Below are 26,004 nucleotides of genomic sequence, written 5' to 3' on the forward strand. Positions count from 1 at the left end.
TCAAAATGCCTTGCACAGTAGCTTCCCGATCCAATTCCCCTGAATAACTTTGTACAGTGGCACAGTGGTTAGCACTGCTGCCTCACAGCTCAGGAATCCGGGCTGAATTCCAGCCTTGGGTGACTGTGTGGAGTTTGCACTTTCTCCCCATGTCTGTGTGGGTTTCCTCCGGGAGCTCCGGTTTCCTCCCACAGTCCAAAGATGTGCAGGTTAGATGGATTGGCCATGATAAATTGCCCCGTAGTGTGCAAAAGGTTAGGTGGGGTTACTGGGTTATGAGTATAGGGTGGAGGTGTGGGCTTTGGTAGGGTGCTCTTTCCAAGGGCCGGTGCAGACTCGATGGGCCTCATGGCCTCATTCTGCACTGTAAATTTTTTGATTCCAACTGAAAAATATTCAAAGCAATTTAGTGAATCAGGTAACTAATAAGTTAAGAATTTTAAACCAATTATAATTCTTTGTAATTGTCTTTGAAACAGTTATGGGTGATGAGACACTGCTTTCTGATTAAAAGCAGAAAACCAACTGGTGTATTATCTCTGGGAAGTGTTGTCACATGGAATGTCCTGTACTTCTTGAGAATTTTCATAGGAGTGTTTTCTGTCAAATGATTAAATAGGTGTCTTTAAATCCATCATTTGGACATTTTGAATTGTACAGCCTTCACTAATATGCCATATATGTTCTGTGCTTCTTGTTACTTGGTCTGCACATTGATGGAAGAACAGAATTAATTAAACTGATAGGCTGCCCAATCATTAGCTTGGTAAAGATATTGCCAAGGATAGTTCAACAATAAAACAGCATGCATTTGCACTAATATCTGGAATGGAGAAACCATCCCAAGCTGTTTCACTGGGAGTCAGGGAACAGACATTAAGGCATGGAAAAAGAGATTAGGGCAGAATTTTCACGCAGATGGACTGTTTATTGGCTGGAGGGTGGGGTTTGCAGCCATGGGACAGGAGCAGAGATGGGCCCAATTAAAACCCACACTGGAAGCCATTATTGCGGCTGTTCCTTGCTGGCATAAACATGGAGCAGGAAAGGCAGGGACTGGAGCGAGGGGCTGTGATGCCCCTTGCTTTATGCATGCCATGCTGGAGATCCTCCTCGAGGTAGCATGAGAGAGAGAGGAGGAATGTCTTCTTTCAGGAGGGTGACAGGAGAAGACCATAATCTCAGACGAAGCAGGCCCAGATTATGGTGCTGGAGACAGTGAGCAGACAGAGTGGTCCAGAGGAGTTGGATCCTGTGCCAGATGGGGTTCAATAATGTATTTCACCCTGGCAAGAGAATGCAAAGCTGAACCCTCAGGATCCGCCTCTGGGTACTTAAAACCTCCAGTACATGCACTGCCCCTGAGCCTGGAGGAATGTGTGCCCAGGGTACATGCTGACGCTTAAGCAAGGCTCAGCACCTTGGCACTGTTGCGGATCTGCCACCATTGATATCTCAGAATCACAAAATTATTGCCCCGTAAAACAGAGGCCATTTGGACCATGGCATCCATGGCTGATGTCCGCATCGAGGCCCGGCCATCATACATACCTGCGCGTTAATATTATTATCTTGGACATGCCCAGATGACCACTGTGCGGGTTTTTCAGAATTAACTCCTACCCCTTGATGGCCTAGTTCTTCCTCACAAACCAGCTGGCCGGACAACTGAAGTGTCGACAAGGGACCTGTCGATAAAGGCAACCTGCTCAGAGCATCTGCATTCGTAATTTGAGTCCCCAGACTATAGTCAAAAGAATACTTGTAAGTGGTAAGTAATAGGATCCTGATCTGGGTGTGTGCAGAGGTAATGGGTAGAATTGATAGCATCATAGAATCTTAGAATTTACAGTGCAGGAGGAGGCCATTCGGCCCATCAGGTCTGCACTGGCCCTTTGAAAGAGCACCCTTCACTCTACTCCATAACCCAGTAACTCCACCTAACCTTTTGGAAACTAAGGGGTAATTTAGCATGGCTAATCCACCTAACCTGCACATCTTCTCTGAAAAGTCCAAAATGATTGTGAAATGGTGGCCGTAGACATACTGGTGAAAGTGTTTCATGGCGAACACCATCGACAGGGCCTTGTGTCGCTATCTGCGTGTGCTTTTTCTCCGCTGCAGCTAATGTCCCTTCCGTCCTCTATTCGGTGGGACAGGATGGCCCTAATACCATCGGGGGAGCGTTGCATGTGATCAAAGGCTTGGTGGGATCGTAATGGGTGAGCAACCTGGAAGATGACAACTGTCCTTTTACCCACTGAATAGCTGCTTCCTGCAGTCCGGCCCAAATTCATACGTGATCCTTTTTCAGAAGGAGGTGCAAGGGAGCCAAAGTGGTAGTCAAGTTTGAAGGGAATAATTAACGGGACTGAGGAAAGTTCGAAGCTCTGAGGCATTCGTTAGAGTGCAGGCTTGCGAGATGGCGCGCGCCTTCTCCGTGACGGGGTGGAGACCTTCGCAATCCCCCTGATAGCCGAGGTAGACTACTTCCTTTGCATTAAACACACACTTGGCTCTCCATAGGGAGATACCAGCTGCAGCAAAACCATTTCAACACAGCCTCCAGGTTATCCAAATGCTCCAGCTCAGAGGCACCCGTGACCAGCACATCATCTAAATAAACAGCTACACACGGGAACCCTCTCAGGCTGCCCTCCACCACGTGCTGGAAAATAGCACGAGGAGGACACTCTGAAAGGCAGCCATGTATACTTGTAAAGGCCCCGGTGTGTGTTGATGGTGACATACTTGTGAGAAGCAGGATCCAACTCAAGCTGCAAACATGTCTGGCTCATGTTGAGCTTTGTGAACAAAACTCCACTCCCCCCCTCTCCCCGCAAGCTTCACGTAGAGATCCTCAATGCGGGACATGGAATAGCGGTCCAGCCACAAAGCCGTATTCACTGTTAACTTGTAGTCCCTGCAAACCGTTTCATCCGGCTTTCACTGGCACTGCCCAATCAGTGAAATGGACAGGACTGATGATACCCAAGAAGTCAAACTGACTGAGCTCTATATCCACCGCTTTGAGCAAGGCATAGGGAACTGGGCGTGCCTGGAAATGTCCAGGCGGGCCTTCTGGGTTGAACTGTATATTCTATCCTCCGTAATCCAGGTTGGAACGAGTTGGGGTATTTACCCAACATCTCGGCCAAAACCAACGGAACTTGTCTGAAGAATGTGCTACACATTGCAGCCCCATGTGATGCAGCCGGTCAGGATCCAATAAGCTGGGCCAGTGCCCGTTTACCATCAACTTGTGCCCATAAACCACCAGGGTCGTGATAGTACCTGCAATATCCATTGGTCCCCCGTGTAGGTAACCAATCTCGCCTCGATACTCACTAAATCCAGAGTCTAAACCCCCATCTTAATGCGGCCAAACATCTGCTGACCAATGATGGAGACCGCTGTGCCAGTGTCCAACTCCATGTTGAGCAGGTGTCCATTCACTTGGCTGCATTGTTTATGCTGCAAACCAAGCGGTCTCTTAGCATTTCAGGTAAAGCGCCACCTTATGACAGAATTCAGTAATGTTTTGCAGCCTTGATAAAAACTCAGTGATGGATTCACCCGGGGTTTTTTCAGCAGTATTAAACTGGTACCGCCGTACTACTAATAATAATCTTTATTAGTGTCACAAGTAGGCTTACATTAACACTGCAATGAAGTTACTGTGAAAATCCCCCAGTCACCACATCCCGGCGCCTGTTACACTGAGGGAGAATTCAGAATGTCCAAATCACCTGTGACAAACTTGAATTCAGACTTGTGGGCAGCCAGATGAAACCCATGCAGGCACGGGGAGAACGTGCAGACTCCGTACAGACAGTGGTCAATGGGGTTGATTTTAGTGTCTGAAGCTGCTGGGTAGGTTGGGCTCTGTGTCACTCCAAATGCATGTGAAAAAATTATTACCTGCCGTTCGTTCTCTGTGATATTATTGGAACTGAAAAAGTATTGTACCCTCCGTTCCTACTGATTCCGATCTTCCAGTCTGTAATCGAACACGTCCAAACGTCCGAAAGGGGGAATTATGAAAAAAGAAATTTCAACCTATATCCAAGGGATATGGGGAGGTGGCTCAGCAGTGTCTTTATCCTCGTCGCCAGGTTTATAAGGTGCAACACAAGGAGTCCAACCAAGTCGTAGAGAAAAACAGAACTTATTTTATTTAACAAGTTAACTATTATGTACAGCTCCAGTAATTCCCCACTGGGTCTTCTCTAGTCAGTGCCTGACTGGCCCACTCTATTTATACAGGGACACATGAACTTGTTAAGGGTCTCCTGCCCCCTTATTGGAGGTCTCATATTCTTCATGGGGTAGTGAAATATCCTGACCCCGTGAGATCTGTGCATTTTATAACAGTTGGTAAATAAGAGAAGGAGGTGGTCGGTGACAGCCAATGATCAACACCTCAACAGCATTGAAGCCACAAGCTGTGACAAAGCCAAATGGATGGTCCTGGCTGTGGTTCTGCTTAATTTCTCTGAGGAATGACAAACAAGTGAGAATAAGAGGTCAATGCGGTTGGAGGATATGAGGCAAGGAGCATTAAGGCGCAGGTTGAAGTCACCAAAGATGAGCACTCTCTCAGTACAAACTTTCATAGCGAGAGGATTTAATTATAGGAATAGAGATGTTTTACTATAATTGAATAGTGCATTGGTGAGGCTACACCTGGAGCATTGTGTGCAGTTTTGGTGTCCTTATCTGAGGAAGGATGGTCTTGCTATGGAGGAAGTGCAGTGAAGGTTTACTAGGCTGATTCCTGGGATGGTGAGACTGTCATGTCAGGAGAGAACAAGTTGGTTAGGATTATGTTCATTGGAGTTTAGAAGAGTGAGTGAGGATCCCACAGAAACTTATAAAATTCTAACAGGATTGGACAGGGTAGATTCAGAAAGAATGTTCCCGATGGTCGGGAGTCAAAACTAGGGATCACAGTATGAGGATAAGGGGTAAACCTTTTAGGACTGAGGTGAGAGTAATTTCTTCATGCAGAGAGTGGTGATCCTGTGGAATTCACGACCACAAAAAGTAGTTGAAGCCAAAACGTTGTGTAATTTCAAGAAGGAATTAGATATAGCTCTTCTGGCTGAAGAAATCAAGGGATGGGGGGGAAGATGGAATCAGGGTATTGAATCGTATGATCAGCCATGATCATCATGAATGGCGAAGCAGGCTCAAAGGGCAGAACAGCCTCCTCCTGTTTCTATTTTCTATGTAGGTTTCTATATAAGCCAAGTGAAGGTAATACATTTCTGTGAGGAAGTTAGCATGGAGCTTGACATGGTGATATTGGAAGAGAATGTTGAGTTACAAATGGGTGGGAATGGGTATATTGGCACAGGCAAAGCTGTCAGAAAAATATGTAAAGGCATTATTTGGGGAGAAGAGGTTCATTACTGCCATAGTGACTTTGGCAAGATAGTTGTATAACTTTGCGAGGAGTCTTCAGTTCTAGAAGAAACTTCCACCTGTGGGTCATGTTTCTGTTCACACCAGATATTTCAGAACAAAGTCAGGACCAACAGCTGCAGGGAGGAGAAACTGAAAACTCAGCGTGACATTGCTCAGGTATGAAATATTCTCACTTATTCATCCTTTTCCTTTCCAGACTTCCCACAGTCATGATTACATGCATTTGAAATTAAATGAAAATTGCTTATTGTCACGAGTAGGCTTCAATGAAGTTACTGTGAAAATCCCCTAGTAGCCACATTCCGACGCCTGTCCGGGGAGGCTGGTACGGGAATCGAACCGTGCTGCTGGCCTGCTTGGTCTACTTTAAAAGCCAGCGATTTAACCCAATGAGCTAAACCAGCCCCTGTCTAAACCAGCCCCTGTTTTTGGTGGGATTTGGTGGAATTTTCCTGGAAATCAGCAACGGCTGATGGCAGGTGGGAAAAGTGTCATTGACTTTTATCCTCATTTTTGAAGACAGAACCAAAGTATGTGTTTAATTGCTCAGCCATGTCTTTGTCCCCTATTACACAATCCCCTGTTTCTGACTGTAGGGGACCTACATTTGTCTCCACCAATCTTTTTCTCTTCATGTACCTATGGAAACTTTTAAAGTCAGTTTTCATGTTCCATGCAAGCTTACTCTCGTACTCTATTTTCCCCTTCTTAATCAATCTCTTGGTCTTGCTTTGCTGAATTCTAAACTGCTCCCGATCCTCAGACCATTGTTTTTCTTGGCCAATTTGTATATTCTTCCTGGGATTGAATACTATCTCTAATTTCCCTTGTGAGCCGTGGATTGGCCTCCTTTCCTGTTTTGCTTTTGTATCAGGCAGGAATAAACAATTGTTGCAGTTTCCCCATATGCTCCTTGAATGTTTGCCGCTGCCTATCCACTGTCATCCCTTTTATAATGTTCCCCAATCGATCACAGCCAATTCATTCCTCATATCATCGTAGTTTCCTTTATTGCGATTCAGGACACTAGTTGGCAGCAGGGTAGCATGGTGGTTAGCATAAATGCTTCACAGCTCCAGGGTCCCAGGTTCGATTCCCGGCTGGGTCACTGTCTGTGTGGAGTCTGCACGTCCTCCCCCTGTGTGCGTGGGTTTCCTCCGGGTGCTCCGGTTTCCTCCCACAGTCCAAAGATGTTAAGGTTAGGTGGATTGGCCATGCTAAATTGCCCGTAGTGTCCTAATAAAAGTAAGGTTAAGGGGGGGGGGGGTTGTTGGGTTAAAGGTATAGGGTGGATACGTGGGTTTGAGTAGGGTGATCATGGCTCGGCACAACATTGAGGGCCGAATGGCCTGTTCTGTGCTGTACTGTTCTATGTTCTAGTCTCAGAATCAGAATTCTGATGAAAAATTCACCATGAAAAATTATGGTCGCTCATGCCCAAGGTGTCTCGCACAACTAGATTGTCAATAATTCCGTTCTCACTACATAGTACCCAGTCTAGGATGGCCTGTTCTCTAGTTGGCTCCTCAACATATTGATCCAGAAAACCATCCTGTATACACTCTAGGAATTCACCCTCTATGGTATTGTGGTTCATTTGATTTGCCCAATCTATATGCAGATTAAAATCATCCAAATTTACAAATGTTCCTTTATGAAAAATGAAATGAAATGAAATGAAAATCGCTTATTGTCACGAGTAGGCTTCAAATGAAGTTACTGTGAAAAGCCCCTAGTCGCCACATTCCAGCACCTGTTCGAGGAGGCTGTTACGGGAATCGAACCGTGCTGCTGGCCTGCTTGGTCTGCTTTCAAAGCCAGCGATTTAGCCCTGTGCCAAACAGCCCCATATCGCCCGTTTCTGTAATTTCCTGTCTAATGCCATTCCCAATATCACCACGATAGTTTGGGGGACTATATATGATGTCCACTAACATTTTTTGCCTGTTGGTGTTTCCCAACTCTACCCACACAGTGATACATCATGGCATCTGATCCTTGAAGATTTTTTTCGAAGTCCCAGGCGACATCGCGGAGAAAGCCAGCATTACTGTTGACGTCTGCAATGCTAGTTTTCCCGCCTTTGCTGACTTCCAGGAAAATCACACCCATTGCCTAACGGAGATGACCATATACATTACCTCAGGCCACAAGTCAGTCAATCATTAGCTTCCTCTCTTTTCTTGCAGCCGATAGTTCTTTCCCTTGTTGTTTTCTGATTGTTTCCCATTCACTTTTCAACCCTGAAAGTCCGACTATGCTCAAAATATTGCCCACCCTGTTCCTTCGCAGAGGTTGGCTGATTGCCAGTATTTGCTGTTATAGTGACACATGCCTTTTGACAAGCGATTACCATAAAATATGCTTTTCCCGATTATAAAATGCCTACTGATTTATATTATAAAGTGAAAACAGTCAGTTCCTGCCAAAAAAGGTCTAAAATATGGAAATGTTTGCAGATTATCTCTTGTTTGAATGCTTTTCAGTACTGAATGTACTTGTGCTGCAATATCTAATAACCTGTTGAGATCATTATTTTGTTTTATGCTTTGGGCTCCCAAGAGCCCAAAAGAGTTTAGCTGTGGAGGGAGGAGTGAATCATAATTTAAAGTTGTATAAATTGCAACACATATGGATACATTTTATGGAACAACTGGCCTCAGCCTGGGAACTACAGGAACAACTCCAGCATGATAATCTCTACAGAAATGTTGAAAATATACAAGCATCTTCATACTCGATTCCCCCATTGAATCCAGATCACGGACTCCAAAGTTCACCCGTTCTTCCTTTGTAACCCTGTGATCCAACATGATCACTTACTGACGTGTATTAAAGAGTACATTCCTGCTGGTGGAACGTCACGTGATCTGTACTGACGGCAGAGGGTGTTTTGCGTAGGCTTTCAGTTCTCCATTTAACGTTGTATGAGCAACGTCACCTAATAAACCTCTCATTGTGTTCGTAGGAAATCCAGGTAGGTTGCACCATCATACCTTTTCCCTGTGCGGCACATAGAGAATATGACACATACAGAGCGTGGAAATTGGAGTGTTAACATGTACAGGCTCGCACCCTGCTGCCATCTCTGTTATGATGCGATTCAAGGCCCTGAACCCAGTGCTCCTTGGACTTCATCATTGGAACACAGGTGATTAACTTTATAAATGAGGCACTCACAAATGGGTGCTACATCCCTCAGAATGTAGAGATTCGTCAGAACTAGAAACGTGTAGAAAAAGTAGCCTTGAGCTCAGTGTTTTTCAAACTTTTTTCCAGGGACCCATTTTTACCAACCGGCCAACCATCGGGACCCACGCTGGCCGATCTTCGCGACCCACGCTGGCCGACCTTTGCGACCCACGCTGGCCGACCTTTGCCATCCACACTGGCCTACCTTTGCGACTCATGCCGGCCGATCTTCGTGGCCCATGCCGGCTGACCTGCGAGATCCCCATCATTTTCTCTTACCTTGTTTGGTGCTGACAATAATGGAGGAAATTGTTTTGTGTCCCTTTGTCCCTTTGGCCCCCCCGAACTTCTAAAAATAAGGCTGCGACCGTATTTAAAAAATGCGGGCACACTGCACATGCGTGCCCCATCATCAGTGTGCATGCACACCGATAATCAGGCACGCATGCGCAGTGCGGCCGAATTTTTTTAATATGTTCCTGGCCATTTTGAAGGCCGCTCGCAGCCGGCATAGTTAAAACCCGGCTGCTGTGGCTGTTGCGCGCGGATTTGCGCAATTGGAAGCGACGTGACGGACACCTCCAGACACCCGCCCACGACCCACCCGCGGGTTGCGCCCCCGAGTTTGACAACGCCTGCTCTAGCAGGACAGAACAAGTGAAGTGCATGAATGAAGCATAAATCAAGAGTTTAGGAATGTCTATTATTACACAGAGACCACACAAAGGGCTAAGTTGGAAACAAATAGTTTCTTTTCATAATGAAAATCTGGAATTAAGTGAAAAGAGTGATAATGGAACAATCATAACTATGGGACAATACGAATCTTGTATGAAACTTGTGCATTTTGTATTGCATCAAACTTGAGACAAATGGGGGCAGCATGGTGGTGCAGGGGTTAATAATAATAATCTTTATTATTGTCACAAGTAGGCTTACATTAACACTGCATGATGAGTGGCACAATTCGTCAGAGCCACTTTGTCCTCACTCTGTGTATTTCTAACAATATAATAATTAAAGCAACATACTGCAGACATTGGAATCTTAAACAAAAACAGAAAACGCTGGAAAGATTCAGCAGGTCTGGCAGCATCTGTGGACAGAGAAATAGAATTTATGTTTCAAGCCCGTATTACTCTTCTTCAGAGTTAAAGAAAGGGAGAAATATATGTGTTATATACTGTATCAGAAAAGGTGGAGCAGAGTAGAAGGTCAGTGATTGTTGGGAGCTAGGAGAGATTACAACAAAGATGTGTAAATCACAAGACAGAGAACGTGTTAATGGCAGTGTGAAGGCTATAGAAGGTGTTAATAGTGGCATAAGCATGAGCTATCAGAATATGTTCATGGGCGAACAAAGGTTAGTGCTCAATGAAAACAAAAGAACAAGTGACAGATGGCCCAGTGGGGGAGGGGGAGTTCTGCACTGGGAGGGGGGGAGGGGGGGAGGGGGGGGGGGGGGCTGGGTCAAGATGGAGGAGAAAGGTTGCAGTCCAAAGTTGTTAAGTTTTGAAGGCTGTAATGTGCCTCATAGGGAAGAAAAAAATGGCAGAGGAACTAACTAGACACATTGCATCAGGCTTCACAGTGGAAGACACGAGTGGCAAACAAGAACTTCAAGAGAGTCAAGGGGCAGATGTGAGTGAAGCGGCCATTACTGAGGAGAAGGTTCTGGAGAAGCTGAAAGGTCTTAAGGTGAATAAATCACCTGGAGCAGATGGACTACACCCCAGGGTTCCAAAAGAGATAGCTGAGGAGATAGTGGAGGCATTGGTGGTGATCTTTCAGGAATCACTGGAGGCAGAGACGGTCCCAAAGGATTGGAAAATGGCTAACACCCATGTTTAAGAAGGGAGGGAGGCAGAACACAAGAAATTATCAGTCGGTTAGTCCGACTTCAGTTGCTGGTAAGATTTTAGAGTCTATTATTAAGGATGAGATTGCGGAGTACTTAGAAGTGCATGGTAAAACAGGATTGAGTCAGTGCGGCTTTGTCAAGGGGAAGTCATATCTGACAAATCTGAGATCTTTGAGGAGGTAAGGGAGACGTTAGTCAAAGGAGAACCAGTAGACGTGATCTATTTGGATTTCCAGAAGGCCTTTGACAACGTGCCCTACAGGAGGCTGCTAAATAAGGTAAGAGCCCATGGTGTTAGGGGCAAGGTACTGGGATAGATAGAGGATTAGCTGACTGAGAGAAGGCAGAGAGTGTGGGGGAATGGGTAAAGAAGTGGCAGATGGAACACAATGCACAAAATTGTGAGGTTATGCACTTTGGTAGGAAGAATAGAGGCACAGACTATTTTCTAAATGGGAAAAGGCTTTGGAAATCAGAAGCACAAAGGATTGAGGAGTTCGTGTTAAGGTTAACATGCAGGTTCAATTGGCAGTTTGGATGGCAAATCCATGTCAAGAGGGCTAGAATACAAGAGCAGGGATATAATGTTGAGGCTCTGGTCAGACCCCATTTGGAATATCGCGAGCAGTTTTGGGCCTGTATCTAAGGAAGAATGTGCTGGCCTTATAGAAGGTCCAGAGTAGGTTCTGGAATGAAGGACTTGTCCTATGATGAGCGGTTGAGGACTCTGGATCTGTGCATAATGGAGTTTAGACGGATTAGGGGGGAGCTCATTGAAACTTACAGAATACTGAGAGGCCAAGATAGAGTGAATGCAGATAGATGTTTCCATTAGTAGGCAAAACTAAAACCTGGGGCACAGCCTCAGACTAAAGGGACGATTCTTGTAAACAGAGATGAGGAGGAATTTCTTCAGCCAGAAGGTGGTGAATTTATGGAACTCATTGCCGCAGAAGGCTGTGGAGGCCAAATCACTGAGTGTCTTTAAGAGAGAGATAGATAGGTTCGTGATTAATAAGGGGATCAGGGGTTATGGGGAGAAGGCAGAATGAGGATGAGAAACATATCAGCCATGATTCAATGGAGCAAACTCGATGGGCCGAATGGCCTAATTATGCTCCTATGTCTTATGGTCTTGTGCAGCTCTTTGCATATTTCTATGTTATCTCAGAACGCTTGCATGCAGCTCCAACAATACTCAAGATACTCGGCACCATTCAGGACAAAGCAATCTGTCTGATTGTGCAGCATCTTAAAGATCCACTCCCTCCACCACCGACGGACAGTGCGTATGTACTATCGATAATATGCACTTCAGCAATTCACCAAGCTACTTTTGCAGCACCTTCCAAACCCACACTCTTCGCCATCCAGAGTTTGGACAAGGGCAGCAGACACTTTTTAAAAAATGAATTTAGAGTACCCAATTATTTTTTTCCAATTAAGTGGCAATTTATCATGGCCAATCCACCTAACCTGCACATCTTTGGGTTGTGGGGGTGAAACCCACACAGACACGGGGAGAATGTGCAAACTCCAAACAGACAGTGACCCGGGGCCGGGATCGAACCTGGGTCCGCAGGGGCGTAGGCAACAGTCCGAACCATTGTGCCACCGTGCCAACCAAGGGCAGCATACACATAGGAACATTATTACCTGTACGTTTGCCCTGAAGTCATCATGACCTGGAACTATGACTCCATTCTTTCACTGTCACTCAGTCTAAATCCTGGAACTCCCTCTCTAACAGCACTGTGGGTGCACCTACACAAGGACTGCAGAAGTTCAAGTAGACGGCTCACCAGCACCTTCTCCAGGGAAATTAGGACAATAATTACGGGCCTGGACAGCGACACTCACATCCTAAGAATGCATTTTTAAAAAAATGAACCTTCACCCAGTAATTTTTACAAAAGGCAAATTGAATGTTTTGTGAAACACAAATTGTGTTAATTTAGATGTGAATGATCACCATGTTGAAGAGTTGGTTTAGATCAATAACAACAAATAGAATAATCTGATTTAAATTAGAATATGTTGGAATTATGAGTCATGGGACTAAGATAAATACTTAAATCTGATACAGTAATATAGTAATGGTGAGGGATGCAGGCTCCAGATTCCCCATGGCAATGAAGTACTGATCCTACCTGTTGGGCAATGGGCAGGTCAATATCAGCTTCTTCCCTCTTGAAAGGAACATAAGAACACAGCTACTGGCACACATCACAAAAACTGCATTGGTAAGAGCCTGACACAGATTGGGCAACTATTCACCTGCCCACATTTCACTGTCCAGTGAGTTTCACTCACTGTTGCTGCTTCTCATGCTAACCTTGCTGCTAATATTTGTCCTGGGATCTTATCCACACACTTGTTCACTCCATAGACTCGAAGTGATAGACGAAGATGCTTCAGTTCAGCTCCTCAGCCTTGCCACTGTGTGTACACCTAGGCGCTGATTAGTGAAGTGCAAATTCTGTATAAGGATGACCAGAGCCTATTTTACGTGTATCTCATTGCACCGTGCCTGTGGTCTATGGGGCCCCTCATCTTGAATTGCCTGGTCAGTTAACTCCTCCACACTGCCTTCACAGGGGAGCTATCATGATCAGCAATATTCTCATTGTTCAAAGCCTCCTTCCTCTGCAGTGCGAGTTTGTGTGGTGCACAACAGGCCGCCACTATACTTGAGACCTTCACTGGAACATATTGAAGGGCTCCATTGAATTGATCCAGGCACCGGAATCGCATCTTCAGAAACATAAATTCCAGCAGTGTACCACAGGGATCAGTGCTGAGTCTTCTGCTATCTGTGATTTTTATCAATGACTTGGATGATGGAGTTGAAGGTTGGGTTAGTAAATTTGCTGATGACACCAAGATTGCTGGAGTAGTGGATAATGTGGAGGGCTGCTGTAGGCTGCAAAGAGACTTTGATAGGATGGAGAGCTGGGCTGAAAAGTGGCAGATGGAGTTTAACACTGATAAGTGTGAGGTGATTCCTTTTGGTAGGACAAATTTGAATGTGGATTACAGGGTTCATGGCAGGGTTCTGAAGAATGTGGAGGAGCAGAGAGATCTCGAAGTTCATGTCCATAGATCTCTGAAAGTTGCCACCCAAGTGGATAGAGCCGTGAATAAAGCCTAGAGTGTGTTAGCATTTATTAACAGGGGATTGAGTTTAAGAGTTATGCTGCAACTGTACAAGACCTTGGTTAGACCACATTTGGAGTATTGTGTTCAGTTCTGGTCACCTCACTTTAGGAAGGATGTGGAAGCATTGGAAAGGGTGCAAAGGAGATTTACCAGGATGCTGCCTGGATTGGAGGGTAGGTCTTATGAAGAGAGGTTGAGGAAGCTTGGGCTTTTCTCATTGGAGCGAAGGAGAATGAGAGGTGACTTAATTGAGGTGTATAAAATGATGAGAGGGATAGATAGAGTGGACGTTCAGCGACTTTTTCCTCAGGTGGATGTAGCTGTTGCAAGGGGGCATAACTATAAGGTTCATGGTGGAAGATATAGGAGGGATGTCAAAGGTAGGTTCTTTACTCAGAGAGTGGTTGGGATGTGGAACGCACTCCCAGCTATGTTAGTGGAGTCGGACACTTTAGGAACTTTCAACCGATTATTAGATAGGCATATGGAGTGCACTAGAATAATTGGGAGTAGGTTGATTTGATCTTAGTTTCAGACTAATTCAGCACAACATCGTGGGCCAAAGGGCCCGTACTGTGCTGTACAGTTCTATGTTCTATGCTTGATGATTGCTCAGGTTGACCCGTGGCAAATGCTGTACCTCTCATCTGCATCTATGCATGGGACTCTCACCGGCGTAAGTAGCCATGTCCTCAGTGGGTAATTCTCGTCTCTAAGTATCCACCCCTGAAGATGTGAAGGACTCCAAAAGTTGTGGCAGTTGGAACTGCCAAAGTATTAGCTGTTGTGTTTGATTCTTGGAAGCCATGCACATACATAAAAGAATGGCTTTTGTTGGTCACAGATCAGTTGGACATTGACAAAATGCCATCCCTTCCTGTTAATGAAGACCTCTGGCTGGTCTGTAAGAGCCTAGATAAGAGTGTAGTCCCCAACTCTGCAGCTGCGGCAATCCAGTGACAATCCCAAACATCTATGCCTGATGGTCCAGGTTATTTGATAATGCGTGTATTCGTCTACCTCCTTGAACAGGGCATCAGTCACCTCCTTGGTACACTGATGGGCTACCGACTGGGAGGACCCATGTATTTCACCAATGGATCCTTGGAAAGACCGTAGGTGTGGTAGTTAAAAGCCATGGTGTTGTGGTCCCGGACCAAGCGCAAATTTGTTAGGAAACTGGACAAGAACGCAAAGTGCTTTTTTTTTAATTTGTAAAACTGTGAATGAAGGATATTTCACCCAGGCCTGTTGACTCTGATTAATAGGTATCTTTATGTTAAAACAAACTTTAATTAACCACATTAACATCAAAGAAAGTAGATTTACAATTACCAGTTAAACAATTTTTAAAAACGAGCGAAAACTTAAACATATGCCATACACCGTCACTACAAATATTCCAACCAAGCAACCCCAATATAGTTCAAATGCTACTTATAAATAAAGTTAAGAGAAGAGGTTTACTTGTTTATCTGTGTCAAGACTTTTTTCAGAGAGAACCTTTCAGGAAAAACCTGAAAATCCTTCTGTCTTGTCAGAAGCTCCTGCTCAACCCGACAGCATTTGCCAAAGCTGTTGTTCAATTTTAAAACATTTAAGAGACTGCAAAACTACAGACAGAACTGGCTCCTCCTATTAGTTACTTCATCTGTATCTCACTGTGATGTTCCGTCACCTGCTTAGCTAGGCCTACATACAACCTTCATGAATGATTTACTGTGCAGGAAATCTCCAGCAATCACAACAATGTTACATTAGACACCTCTCTGTTAATAAGTAAATGGTTAAAATTAATAATTACTTCACCTTTTATGACCTTAGTTGCAGCTTTAGTAGACACACAGTATGGATAATTTAACCTAGGTTTTTAAAAATATTGGATTGGATTGGATTGGATTTGTTTCATGTCACGTGCACCGAGGTACAGTGAAAAATATTTTTCTGCAAACAGCACAACAGATCATTAAGTACATGGAAAGAAAAGGGAATAAAAGAAAATACATAATAGGGCAGAACGATTGTAAGTTAAGTAAAAAGAGGATCCGTTGGGGAGAGCTCGCAGAGTCGCCTCGCTCTGGCGCCATCTTCTGTCCATTTTCCTGCAACAAATATTATTGCAACAAATAAATAATTTAACTCAGTTTTTTAAAAGTCCTTACTGGAAGTGATATGAAATACAATGTATATACACCAGGTTCTTATGTTCATCACAATAGTAATTTTCTGTGCCATCGGAATTGGGTGTCCCTTTTCTGTATGCAGGAAGCTATTGGTGTGCCCCTGTGCACCTTTCTCCATCTTGTCCAAATGATCATCCTAGGGTTGTTAATATGCTCCCATGGGGCCTGGACCTCCTTCTGTCTGAGCTACCCCTCCTCCTCAAGAGTAGATAAGGCCCACAGCAGGTGGTCGCTCTCTCTGATTCCTAGACCTCTACAAAGATACCCTCCTCAAACCCCTCAATCATCCCAAGAATCTGTTGTGGAGTCCTGTCCTTGTAGAAAGTGTCATTGTCTCTCTGTAATCCTGGTAACATGCCCCCACAGTCCAGGTATCATCCCAAGAATCTGTTGTGGAGTCCTGTCCTTGTAGAAAGTGTCATTGTCTCTCTGTAATCCTGGTAACATGCCCCCACAGTCCAGGTATCTTCTCATCCCTTTGCCGATGTCTGGAAATTAGCTCAGTGCTGCACCCTTCTTGCCACCACACATTAGCTCTCCTGATGACTGAATCCAAGAGCCAACACTTAACTCTTGCTACCTCGGCACCTCGATTAACCAGGTCAGGCACCAAAGCCTCATGGTACCTGTACGCCATTAATAAAATTAGAAATATCCAAGGCCTTATTCAGTGTCTTCTGCTCGATGCCCAATGTCTGCCCTCCATGGTTCCCACTGCTGGTAAACTCCAAAAGCAATGTCAAGTCACTGTGGCACAGTGGCTAGCATGGCTGCCTCACAGCGCCAGTGACCCCGGTTCGATTCTGGCTTGGGTTATTGTCTGGGTGGAGTTTGCGCATTCTCCCCATGTCTGCGTGGGCTTCCTCTGGTTTTCTCCCACAGTCTGAAGTGTGCAGGTTAGGTGGATTGGTGATGTTAAATTGCCCCTTAGTGTCAAACATGTGCAGGTTAGGTTACGGGAACAGAGCGTGGGAGTGGGTCTAGGTAGGATGCTCTTTTGGATGGTCAGTGCAGACTCAATGGGTTGAATAGCTTCCTTCTGCACTGTAGGGATTCTGTGGATTCTATGGGAAGGCAATGGACTTTCAGCCAAATGTGGTCTGCTCCATTTTACGCATCCCCCACCGCTTCCAAACTCAGATTAAATAGTTTGGCTAAATTCTGGCCCTCATTTCTAATTCTTATCCCTCAGGCAAGTAGGCTTCGCTACATAGTAACAATTACTCTTCTTATAAAGTACTAATCAGCTGTGAAAAGCTTTGAGAATTGATAAAATGCTTTCCCTTTATGTGCTCCAGCAGCTACTCCCTTGCAATAATTTATTTCAGAACTAACCTTTCACAGGGCCTCGGCCCCTTGTCCTAAAGATGCTGACTGGTTACTCGAGACTGTCGTCACTGGAAATCAGTTTGTGGTAAGCACTGAAGAAACTTGGACAAATTTGCTTTCAGAAGTAATGACCATGACAGCGAATGTAAGCGAAAAGATAGTTGCGCTCATTGTAATTTCAGAGTGGAAATTGTCCCCACGGACTTGCGCATCTGTTAATTGAACAGCTGGTCAGCAGAGTAGCCATGAGGATTTAAATTTGTTTCGTATTATCTCTTGAATGTAACCAATTTCATGCCTTTAATTATCATGGTGTAATTATAGACCGTTTGACGAGCCATTTCAACGGTAGCATAAGGACCTGAGGCCAAATGACATCATAAATGGTGGTGTATAAGTATATGTATTTATATAAATATATATTCATAACTTGGTCCAACCGAAGGACGGCGACAGCAAGGCTTTTACATACGAGGAAAATGCTGGTGATTTGGATGTTGCTCGTGCTGTCCCTGCCCCAATTTAGAACTTTTGAGAGAAATTCCTCTTCAAAATGTCTGGAAGACAGTAATGAGTTTCTTGAGGAGCTTCAGTCTGAAAACCCCCAAATGTACGCCCTATTAAGTAAGTACTCAAAACCTGCTGTTTTTAACCTAGAAAAGCTGAAATTGCATCTGTACAAGGGCTTAAATTAGAAATTCAATATCAAACCATTATATGGATTATAAATTCAATCTCCTGGGAACAAAGGGGAAGTAAAAAGAAGGAACGTGTATTGAATATTGAGTAGAGTAAAAGACAGGAACTCGAGGAATTGGAAGGTGAAAAGGAAGGATGGAAGGAACAGGATGGAAAAAAATTAATTAAAAAGCGGATCAATAGGCCTAGGTTTTCAAACATTGAGAGTGCTATCACATTGCATGTGACCTCCTGGACTGTTATCCATAATGCGGGTGGATAAAACAGCTTGGAAGCCATGGGCCCAAAAAATGACTTCCTCTGTCATAATTTTAGACACTTTGAAAAATAAAAGTTAAATGGCAGGTCCCACAATGTCATGTTGGCACTCAGTAGCACGCTGAGGCAGTGCCTGAGTCGTGCCAGTGCAGTGCCAGGGGTAAGTGCCCAGGCAGTGCCAGGGGTTAGTGTCAGAGCAGATTCAGGTTATTGTCCGGGCATGGCCCTTTCCCTCCTGGGGGTCTACATTCCTCTGGCAGGATCTGCTTGCCAGTTGCATGTTGTGGGAGATCTTTCATGATTCACATTGATGTGCCCTCACACCGACATGAATGAACAATCTAATTGGCATGCGGGGGTGGGGGGGGTGGGGGGGGGGGGGGGGTTTGGGGGGGGGGCACTATCAGTTGCAAAGGTCTGATAATAATATTATAATACATTCAATGGGGATCCCAACGTCATTGGAACTCCTGTATGATTTCCCACTCCCAGCGCCTATCTCGCCCCCTGAAAACGGGAGGGGGAAATTACCCCAGCAACTATGTTCCAAAAGTACACCACTGCTGTAAAGAGCTTTGAAATGTCCAATGGTCGTGAAATGTGCTAAATGAATGCAAGTCTTTCATAATTTTATTTTTATTTTTTCCAAGTCTTCTCTTCTTCAGAGTGAACAGTTCCAGTTTCTCTTCAACATTTCCTCATAGCTCAGACGTCTTAAGCTAGATATCAACGTAGTTGTTTTTTTTCGTATTGTCACTTTTGCCAGGATATCTTTGCCTGTGTACAGTGGTCAACATTTTGCACAACATTTCAGAACCTTGCCTGATTTTTCTGTGCCTTCCTGTTTAGCTACCGTAGTTATTTTTAAGTGCTTTTCTTCTGCTTTTATTCTGAAGTTTGAATGGAAAACAGTATGAGTTGTTCACATGGTACATAGCCCCATGGAGAAGTGCTAACTCGCGAGAGTTATTAGCTAGCTCCTGCGGCCACACGCAGTGATGTTTTATGAAGCTTCACTCAGCAGAGCAGCCCTTCTTTGATAAGATGCGGTTTCCTATTATATTCATCTTAACTATCTCCATGCTAATCGCTACACTCTGACTTAGCTCAATTTTGTTTTTAAAGTCCTTATCAATTCATAATAAAGATCTTTTCTCTCTTGGGATATTCAGTGTATGATTCCATTGGAAAAGAAGGCAGCAATATTCTACATGGAAATATTGATCAACTGGGGTCCTACAGCGAATGTACCTCAGCTCAAGCTCCTTCAGGAAAGTTTAGTGGACAATATTGTAAACTGACCATTAAACAGGTATATCATAGCCCTTTAGTCAAATATATTTTTTGCTAGTCTTGTAGAACCGGTGTTGCAATGCCATTTCTTTGTTTTGAATAGGGCCAAATTGACTATGATGTCGCTATTTGTGTACCCAGTTCTTGTAAGAATGAAGATATAATGATGCTTGAGTGGCTTGGTAAGGGTGAACGTATCTTATATTATATGTGTGTAACATTCAGTGTCACCTGCTCTCAATGAAATGTTTTGTCAAGTCTTAGCTTGGTTCTTAGTTAACATGCATCAGGGAAACATTCCGTCAGGGGGATACCAGGCAGGAACAAATCTGTCCTATAGTCTTTGCTGGATATCTAGAGAGCTGCAGTGAATTTGCGTAAGATGTGAATTATTTTACAATAAATGTAGTTATAAACAGATTCCATTTTTATATTAAAGCCATTAGAGGAACGCTTCACCACTGATTCCTGCACTGATTATACCCCTGTGAACTGTATGTTAACATAATTGTTCACATTTAATTTATTATTCAATTTATTTTATTCCACCTCCAATTATCCCTTAAACTGCTTATTCACATTGGAGTGCAGTTCTACTTCCTCTTCACCCAAAATATTTTATAGGTTAGCTAAAGCATTTGCTAAATAATTAGGCTCTATTCCAGTTATTACAATCCCAGGTTAGACCCCAACAGTGGCTAGGATACTGGACAGAAATTCCAATATTTAATTTACATTTTGTAAGGCTATGAGGGAAGGATAAGTCGCTCCAGGAGTGATTGCATGAAAAATGGGAGATGGTATATTAAAACAAGCTTTATTACTAACACAATATTGAAATATCTTTAACATCACACAAGATGCTAGGGGGCAGCATGGTAGCGCAGAGGTTAGCACAGTTGATTCACAGCTCCAGGGTCCCAGGTTCGATTCCCGGCTTGGGTTACTCTCTGTGTGGAGTCGTACGTTCTCCCCGTATCTGCGTTTCCTCCGGGTGCTCTGGTTTCCTCCCACAGTCCAAAGATGTGCAGGTTAGGAGGATTGGCCATGCTAAATTGCCCTTAGTGTCCAAAAAAAATTAAGTGGTGTTAGTGGGTTACAGGGAAAGGGTGGAGGCATTGGCTTGAGCCGGGTGTTCTTTCCAAGAGCTGGTGCAAACTCAATGGGCCGAATCCTCCTTCTGCACTGTAAACTATATGATTCTAAACAAAATAGCTTATAATTACCCCTTAAACAATACCAATCAGCACAATGACACTATAACCCTTAACTGCTATCTTTATTTCCACTCAAACAACAAAACCATCTCAGATCCCAATCGACATTTAAATACAGTTAGCACTCAGGAATACTTGCTGCACCGAGATGGCTTTTGAGACTGTTTCAAATGATAGACCTGAACCTTGTCAGAACAATTCAGAATCTCTAGCTGTATTTTTTCCAAAAACCTTCTCAGCCTCAAACGTAAAATCTCTAAAAACCCTTAACACCTAACTACGTCAACCCCTGGCTCCTGCCATTAACTACATTGTCTTACTAACGGAACACAATGTCTCTAATTAACTACTCCGCAGGCAGCATGGTGGTGCAGTGGGTTAGCCCTGCTGCCTCATGGCGCCGAGGTCCCAGGTTCGATCCCGGCTCTGGGTCACTGTCCGTGTGGAGTTTGCACATTCTCTCCGTGTTTGCGTGGGTTTCGCCCCCACAACCCAAAGATGTGCAGGGTAGGTGGATTGGCCAGGCTAAATATTACCTTAATTGGAAAAAATTAATTGGTTACTCTAAATTTATGGGAAAAAAATGAACTACTCCACAGGGAACCCTCTTAATGTAAAGAATGAACCATAAGTCCAAACTTTTACGATGCTTTGATTGTACCTCTGGCTCCCAAAAATCTGGCTGTCTTGCATTATAGGATTTTTAAAACACTAATGTAGCAATAAAACACCCACTAACCCAGCCTTTTAATGCTGACTGCACCAAATAGATATAATACATTATACCCTCCCCGATGCTCCGCCTCCTGTTGGGCCGATATCCCAACGACGTGGGACATGTGTGCTCTGAGTTTTTGTCAAACTCGCGTGGCGGCTGTGGACTGTGTCCAGTGTCACCACAGTCCGAGGGGGGAGCCATTCTGCTGGCCTGGGCAGCTTTGATGGGGGCTGGGGGTACTGGTGGGGGGTGATCCGGGGGTGGCAATATCCGGGGGTGGACGCTATCTGGCAGGCTGGTGTGGTGGTATGAATGTGAGCACTGCCATTGGTGCAGAGCATGGGTTTCCCATTGGCTCTGGCTGGTCATGTGCCTCTCGTCCGATTGGCTGGGACTAGTCATGTGACTGCTCACCAATTGGTCGAGAGGCAAGTAGACTCCACCTCCGAGGCGGGGTATAAGTACCCAGAGTTCCCGGCCATCGGCCTTTCTCTGCAGTCGACCACTGGGCTAACAACTAGCTGATTAAAGCCACAGTTTGGATCTTAATCGTATCTCGAGTCCAATTGATGGTACATCAGCTGGGTCCGCGTGTGGCCAGCGCCATGTTGTACAACGCGACTGCTGCATATCGTTGCCATGCGCATGCACAGCCATGGACCTTCCAATTCTCCGGCCGTTTCTGTCGGGAGTTCCAAGGGTTTTGTGGGGCATGTTTGCTAGCCCCCCACCGGGTGGAGCATAGGTGTGGGGGCACCGGCGCCTTAGTAAAACTAGACACTTCCTACGGACATAGCCTCAAAATTGGAGAATCCAGCCTAATGTTTCAGATCTTTGAGCTTTCATCGAAGTAGCTGACGCCGTCATAAACGTTATTGTGTTTTCCAACGGCATCAACATGGCCTCAAGATCAGCAATTCTGACCCTTACAGGGGGTCAGCACGGCACTGAGCAACCCACGCCGCTCCAGCTGCCGAACACGGCGTCAGATGGGAGCCGCGTGTCCACACATGTGCAGTGGGACCGGCACGGTTTCCACGCATGCGCGGTGTCTCCCTTCTCCGCGCCGGCCCCGATGCAACATGGTGTAGGGCTACAGGGCCGGCGCAGAACAAAGGAGGCCCCCAGCCCGAGAGGCCGGCCCGCCAATCGGTGGGCCCCGATTGCGGGCTAGGCCACAGCAGAGGCCCCCACCGGGATCGGACCCCCACCCCCTACCCCCCGCCCCCACCAGGCTGTGCAAGCACCAATGGCGCCAATTTTACGCTCTCCGGAGAATTGCGTCCCAACATCGGGGAGGCGTGACGCGATTCTCCAGCCCGGCCCCGGGGTTTTCCATGCATGGAGCACCACAAAAAAACCTATTCAGGTTGTTTGCTGGTTCCTGACAGGGTCCCTTGTTCAAAGTGCCTGACCGAGGGACCTGGCATCAGGAATAGGGGTGTGGAGCCACCAAGAGGTGGTCCTTGATCCCGGGCAAAGACTCGCTGCTTGCCTGTCAAATGCCTGAATGCAACAAGATGTAGCGGCACCTGCCTAAAACAGCTGACATGGGTCCCCAGTCAGCTCGCCATCTGATGGCTGAAACCCCACCCCCTCCTCCCACCCCGTCACCTCCAAAACATTGCACCCATTCACTCTGTTTTTTCCCCACTGATAATGCCTGACCTGCAGAGTATTTCCTACATTTTCTGTCTTCATTTCAAATTTCCAGCATTTTCAGTATTTTGATTTTCCTGTCTTGGCTCCCATGTCAACCAATATAATTATGCCCCCCCCCCCCCCCCCCCCCCCCTACTGGTTCTGTTCCCGCTTCTTAAAATCTGTCGTATACATCCCTCTCCTCAAACTAAAAACAGCACTGGGCTCCTCTGTCCTACCACATTACCATCCCATCTCTAATTTCCATTTCCTCTCCATCTCCCCAAAAATGCTGTTGCACTTCCCTCCCAGAGCCCTGTGTCTGAATCCTTCAAATCAGGTTTCCGCTCCTGCCACAGTACTGAAGTGTTTCTTATCAAAGGCGCAAATTACAACCCATATATTGGATTACTGAGTCTGTAACAGAGGGTTGAAACTGAAAACACCACCCCTTCCCCCACCTCACCCAAAGAGGATAGTCGCTAGTTGATCGTTAGACAACTGACCAATGAGGTCTGGAACCATTACTCAGTTGACAAAATGTACCACAAGATCATAATGAGTAACTCAACTCAGCATGAAATGTGAGCGATGCACACTTTCCATCAGAGGTCGCATGGACAGCAATCCCAAAAGAAAATTTCATAGAATTTCATAGAATTTACAGCGCAGAAGGAAGCCATTCGGCCCATTGAGCTGGCACTGGCTCTTGGAAAGAGCAGCCTACTTAAGACCACACCTTCACCCTATCCCCGTAACCCAGTAACCCCAGCTAACTAATCTGCCCCCTGTCACCTCCAGCAGCCTTCATAGGAGTGCTGAATTAATTGTAGCCCAGACCTGGGTGGTTACTGGTCTGTCTAGCTCAATTTTTATATTAGTCAATGGAGCTATCAAATGGGACATCTACAGAAACAGTGTTCTAAACTTGCATTCTGGTATGCGCCCAATGTTCCTACTGTCTAATTTCCTGCTTTTAAGTGCAAATGTGAATAGTAGGAGTTGAGATTAGCTCATGCTTTATCTTAAATCTCGAAGAGTCAAATATGAATTTCTATTACTAAATACTGTACCTTTAGTTTTGTTTCTACTTTCAGGTCTTTTCGAGAAGATGTCTTTCATAGCTCCTGCTCCAATACTTTCATTCCTTGTGACTAACAATACATATAGAGTGAAAAGTGTCCATTGCCAAAATAATGTTCCTCATATTGATGCCTTTGTTGGCATTTGCCTGTACGTATTACACATAAACAATATCGCATGCCGTACCATTACACTTCCATATTCATCTGGAGAATGTTTCTTACAATCTCTTTTCTAAAACAGGTTTGTTGTTGCTCTTTTCATTCTTATGACGATTGCTGGATCCATATTTCTGGCAATAAAAGAGTGGAAGAGCAGATCATCTACCAACGAGTTGGAAGATGGTTTCAGTTCAACTCACCAGCGCTACGGGGCAGTCTCATTGAATAAAATAAATGGCCAGAAATTTCAACTGACGATCACAAAAGCCAAACATGAATCACCAGAGCACAATGCAACGGAGACAACAGACAATAGCACTGGAGCAGGTAAGATGTATTTCATTTTACTATTATATTTTTGGGAAATAAATGCTGCATCATAACACGATGCAATTTTTAAAATTCTGGCCTTCCTGTGGCGGGTATGTGCTGGGCAGTCTCAGGAAAGGTGGCTCGCCTCCTGGAAGTTTGCAATTGCCACTTTTAGACTGCAAGTAGTCCAGTAGGCCTCCAAAAACATCCCCACTCCCCTCCAAGATCACCAAAGATACAGAGAGATGCCCGAGGACAATTCTAAAAGCTGAAGAGGTGGCAGAGTTAGCAAGAGTCTGGAAAGAACGAACGAGGCGGTGAACATAGGGAGTGAGATGGTACGGGCCGCAACACAGCAAGCCGGGTCACCGCTGCACACACCGTTGCACTCACTGCTGCACTACCCGGCAATAATGCTCCTAACGCAGGAGATCCTAAAGCACAGAGACATTATTAAGTTGGAGATGATGGCAACGATGAAGACAGTGGTCGCGGATGCCTTGGCCCCCTTCAAGGAGGCGCTGGAAAAGGCAGAGCAATGGTTGGAGGCGCAGGAAGCGACGATAAGGGAGCTGGAATAAGCAACGACCGACCAAAGCGACTGAATCGCCGCATTGGAGACTGGAGGTGGCCAGGTTAGTGGCAATCCAAGGAACACTCAAGGGGAAGGTAAAGGATAAGGAGAATCTATAGTGCGTAAAGCATCAGGAGAACCTATCATGCAGTGAAAACCTCAGCATTGTGGACGTACCGGAGGGAATTGAGGGCAGGAATCCAATGGAGTACGTGGCCCAGATGTTGAGTAAACTGGTCAGGTTGAGAGATATTCCCCAAACCCCCAGAGATAGACAGAGCCCACAGGCCACTCAGACTGAGGCCCAGAACAGAAGAGCAGCCACAGGCCATCATTGCAAAGCTTCACCAGTGCCACGATATAGAGAGGATGCTGAACTGGGCGAGACACACACTATCCTGTAAATGGGAGGGACACTCAACCCGGGTATAACAGGACACTGGGGGAGACCTGGCCAAACACCAGGCTGACTTCAATGCAGCCAAGGCAGCCTTGTACAAGAACAAGGTACAGTTCTGGACACGGTACCTGGCCAAGCTCCGGGTAACCTTTCAAGGAGGAGAACATTATTCCACCAAATTTAGAACATAGAACATACAATGCAGAAGGAGACCATTCAGCCCATCGAGTCTGTACCGACCCACTTAAGCCCTCATTTCCACCCTATCCCAGTAACCCAATAAACCCTCCTAATCTTTTTGGACACTAAGGGCAATTTATCATGGCCAATCCACCTAACCTGCACGTCTTTGGACTGTGGAAGGAAACTGGAGCACCCGGAGGAAACCCACGCAGATACGGGGAGAACGTGCAGACTCCGCACAGACAGTGACCCAGCAGGGGATCGAACCTGGGACCCTGGTGCTGTGAAGCCACAGTGCTATCCACTTGTGC

The 26,004-nt window shown here is 45.4% G+C and overlaps 1 protein-coding gene across 1 annotated transcript in view; it reads left to right on the forward strand.

Moving 5' to 3' along the window:
* The window catches only part of oacyl (O-acyltransferase like), a 116,020-nt gene that overhangs the window by 4,835 nt on the left and 85,181 nt on the right, over window positions 1-26,004 (forward strand). The window contains exons 2-9 of the mRNA XM_038792951.1: window positions 5,515-5,586; window positions 8,399-8,407; window positions 14,675-14,757; window positions 17,681-17,778; window positions 19,284-19,423; window positions 19,508-19,586; window positions 24,078-24,213; window positions 24,307-24,551. Of these exons, the coding sequence (XP_038648879.1) occupies window positions 5,515-5,586; window positions 8,399-8,407; window positions 14,675-14,757; window positions 17,681-17,778; window positions 19,284-19,423; window positions 19,508-19,586; window positions 24,078-24,213; window positions 24,307-24,551 (862 nt within the window). The remainder of the gene's footprint in view (window positions 1-5,514; window positions 5,587-8,398; window positions 8,408-14,674; window positions 14,758-17,680; window positions 17,779-19,283; window positions 19,424-19,507; window positions 19,587-24,077; window positions 24,214-24,306; window positions 24,552-26,004) is intronic.

This window comes from Scyliorhinus canicula, chromosome 3 (assembly GCF_902713615.1).
Source record: "Scyliorhinus canicula chromosome 3, sScyCan1.1, whole genome shotgun sequence".
Taxonomy (NCBI): domain Eukaryota; kingdom Metazoa; phylum Chordata; class Chondrichthyes; order Carcharhiniformes; family Scyliorhinidae; genus Scyliorhinus; species Scyliorhinus canicula.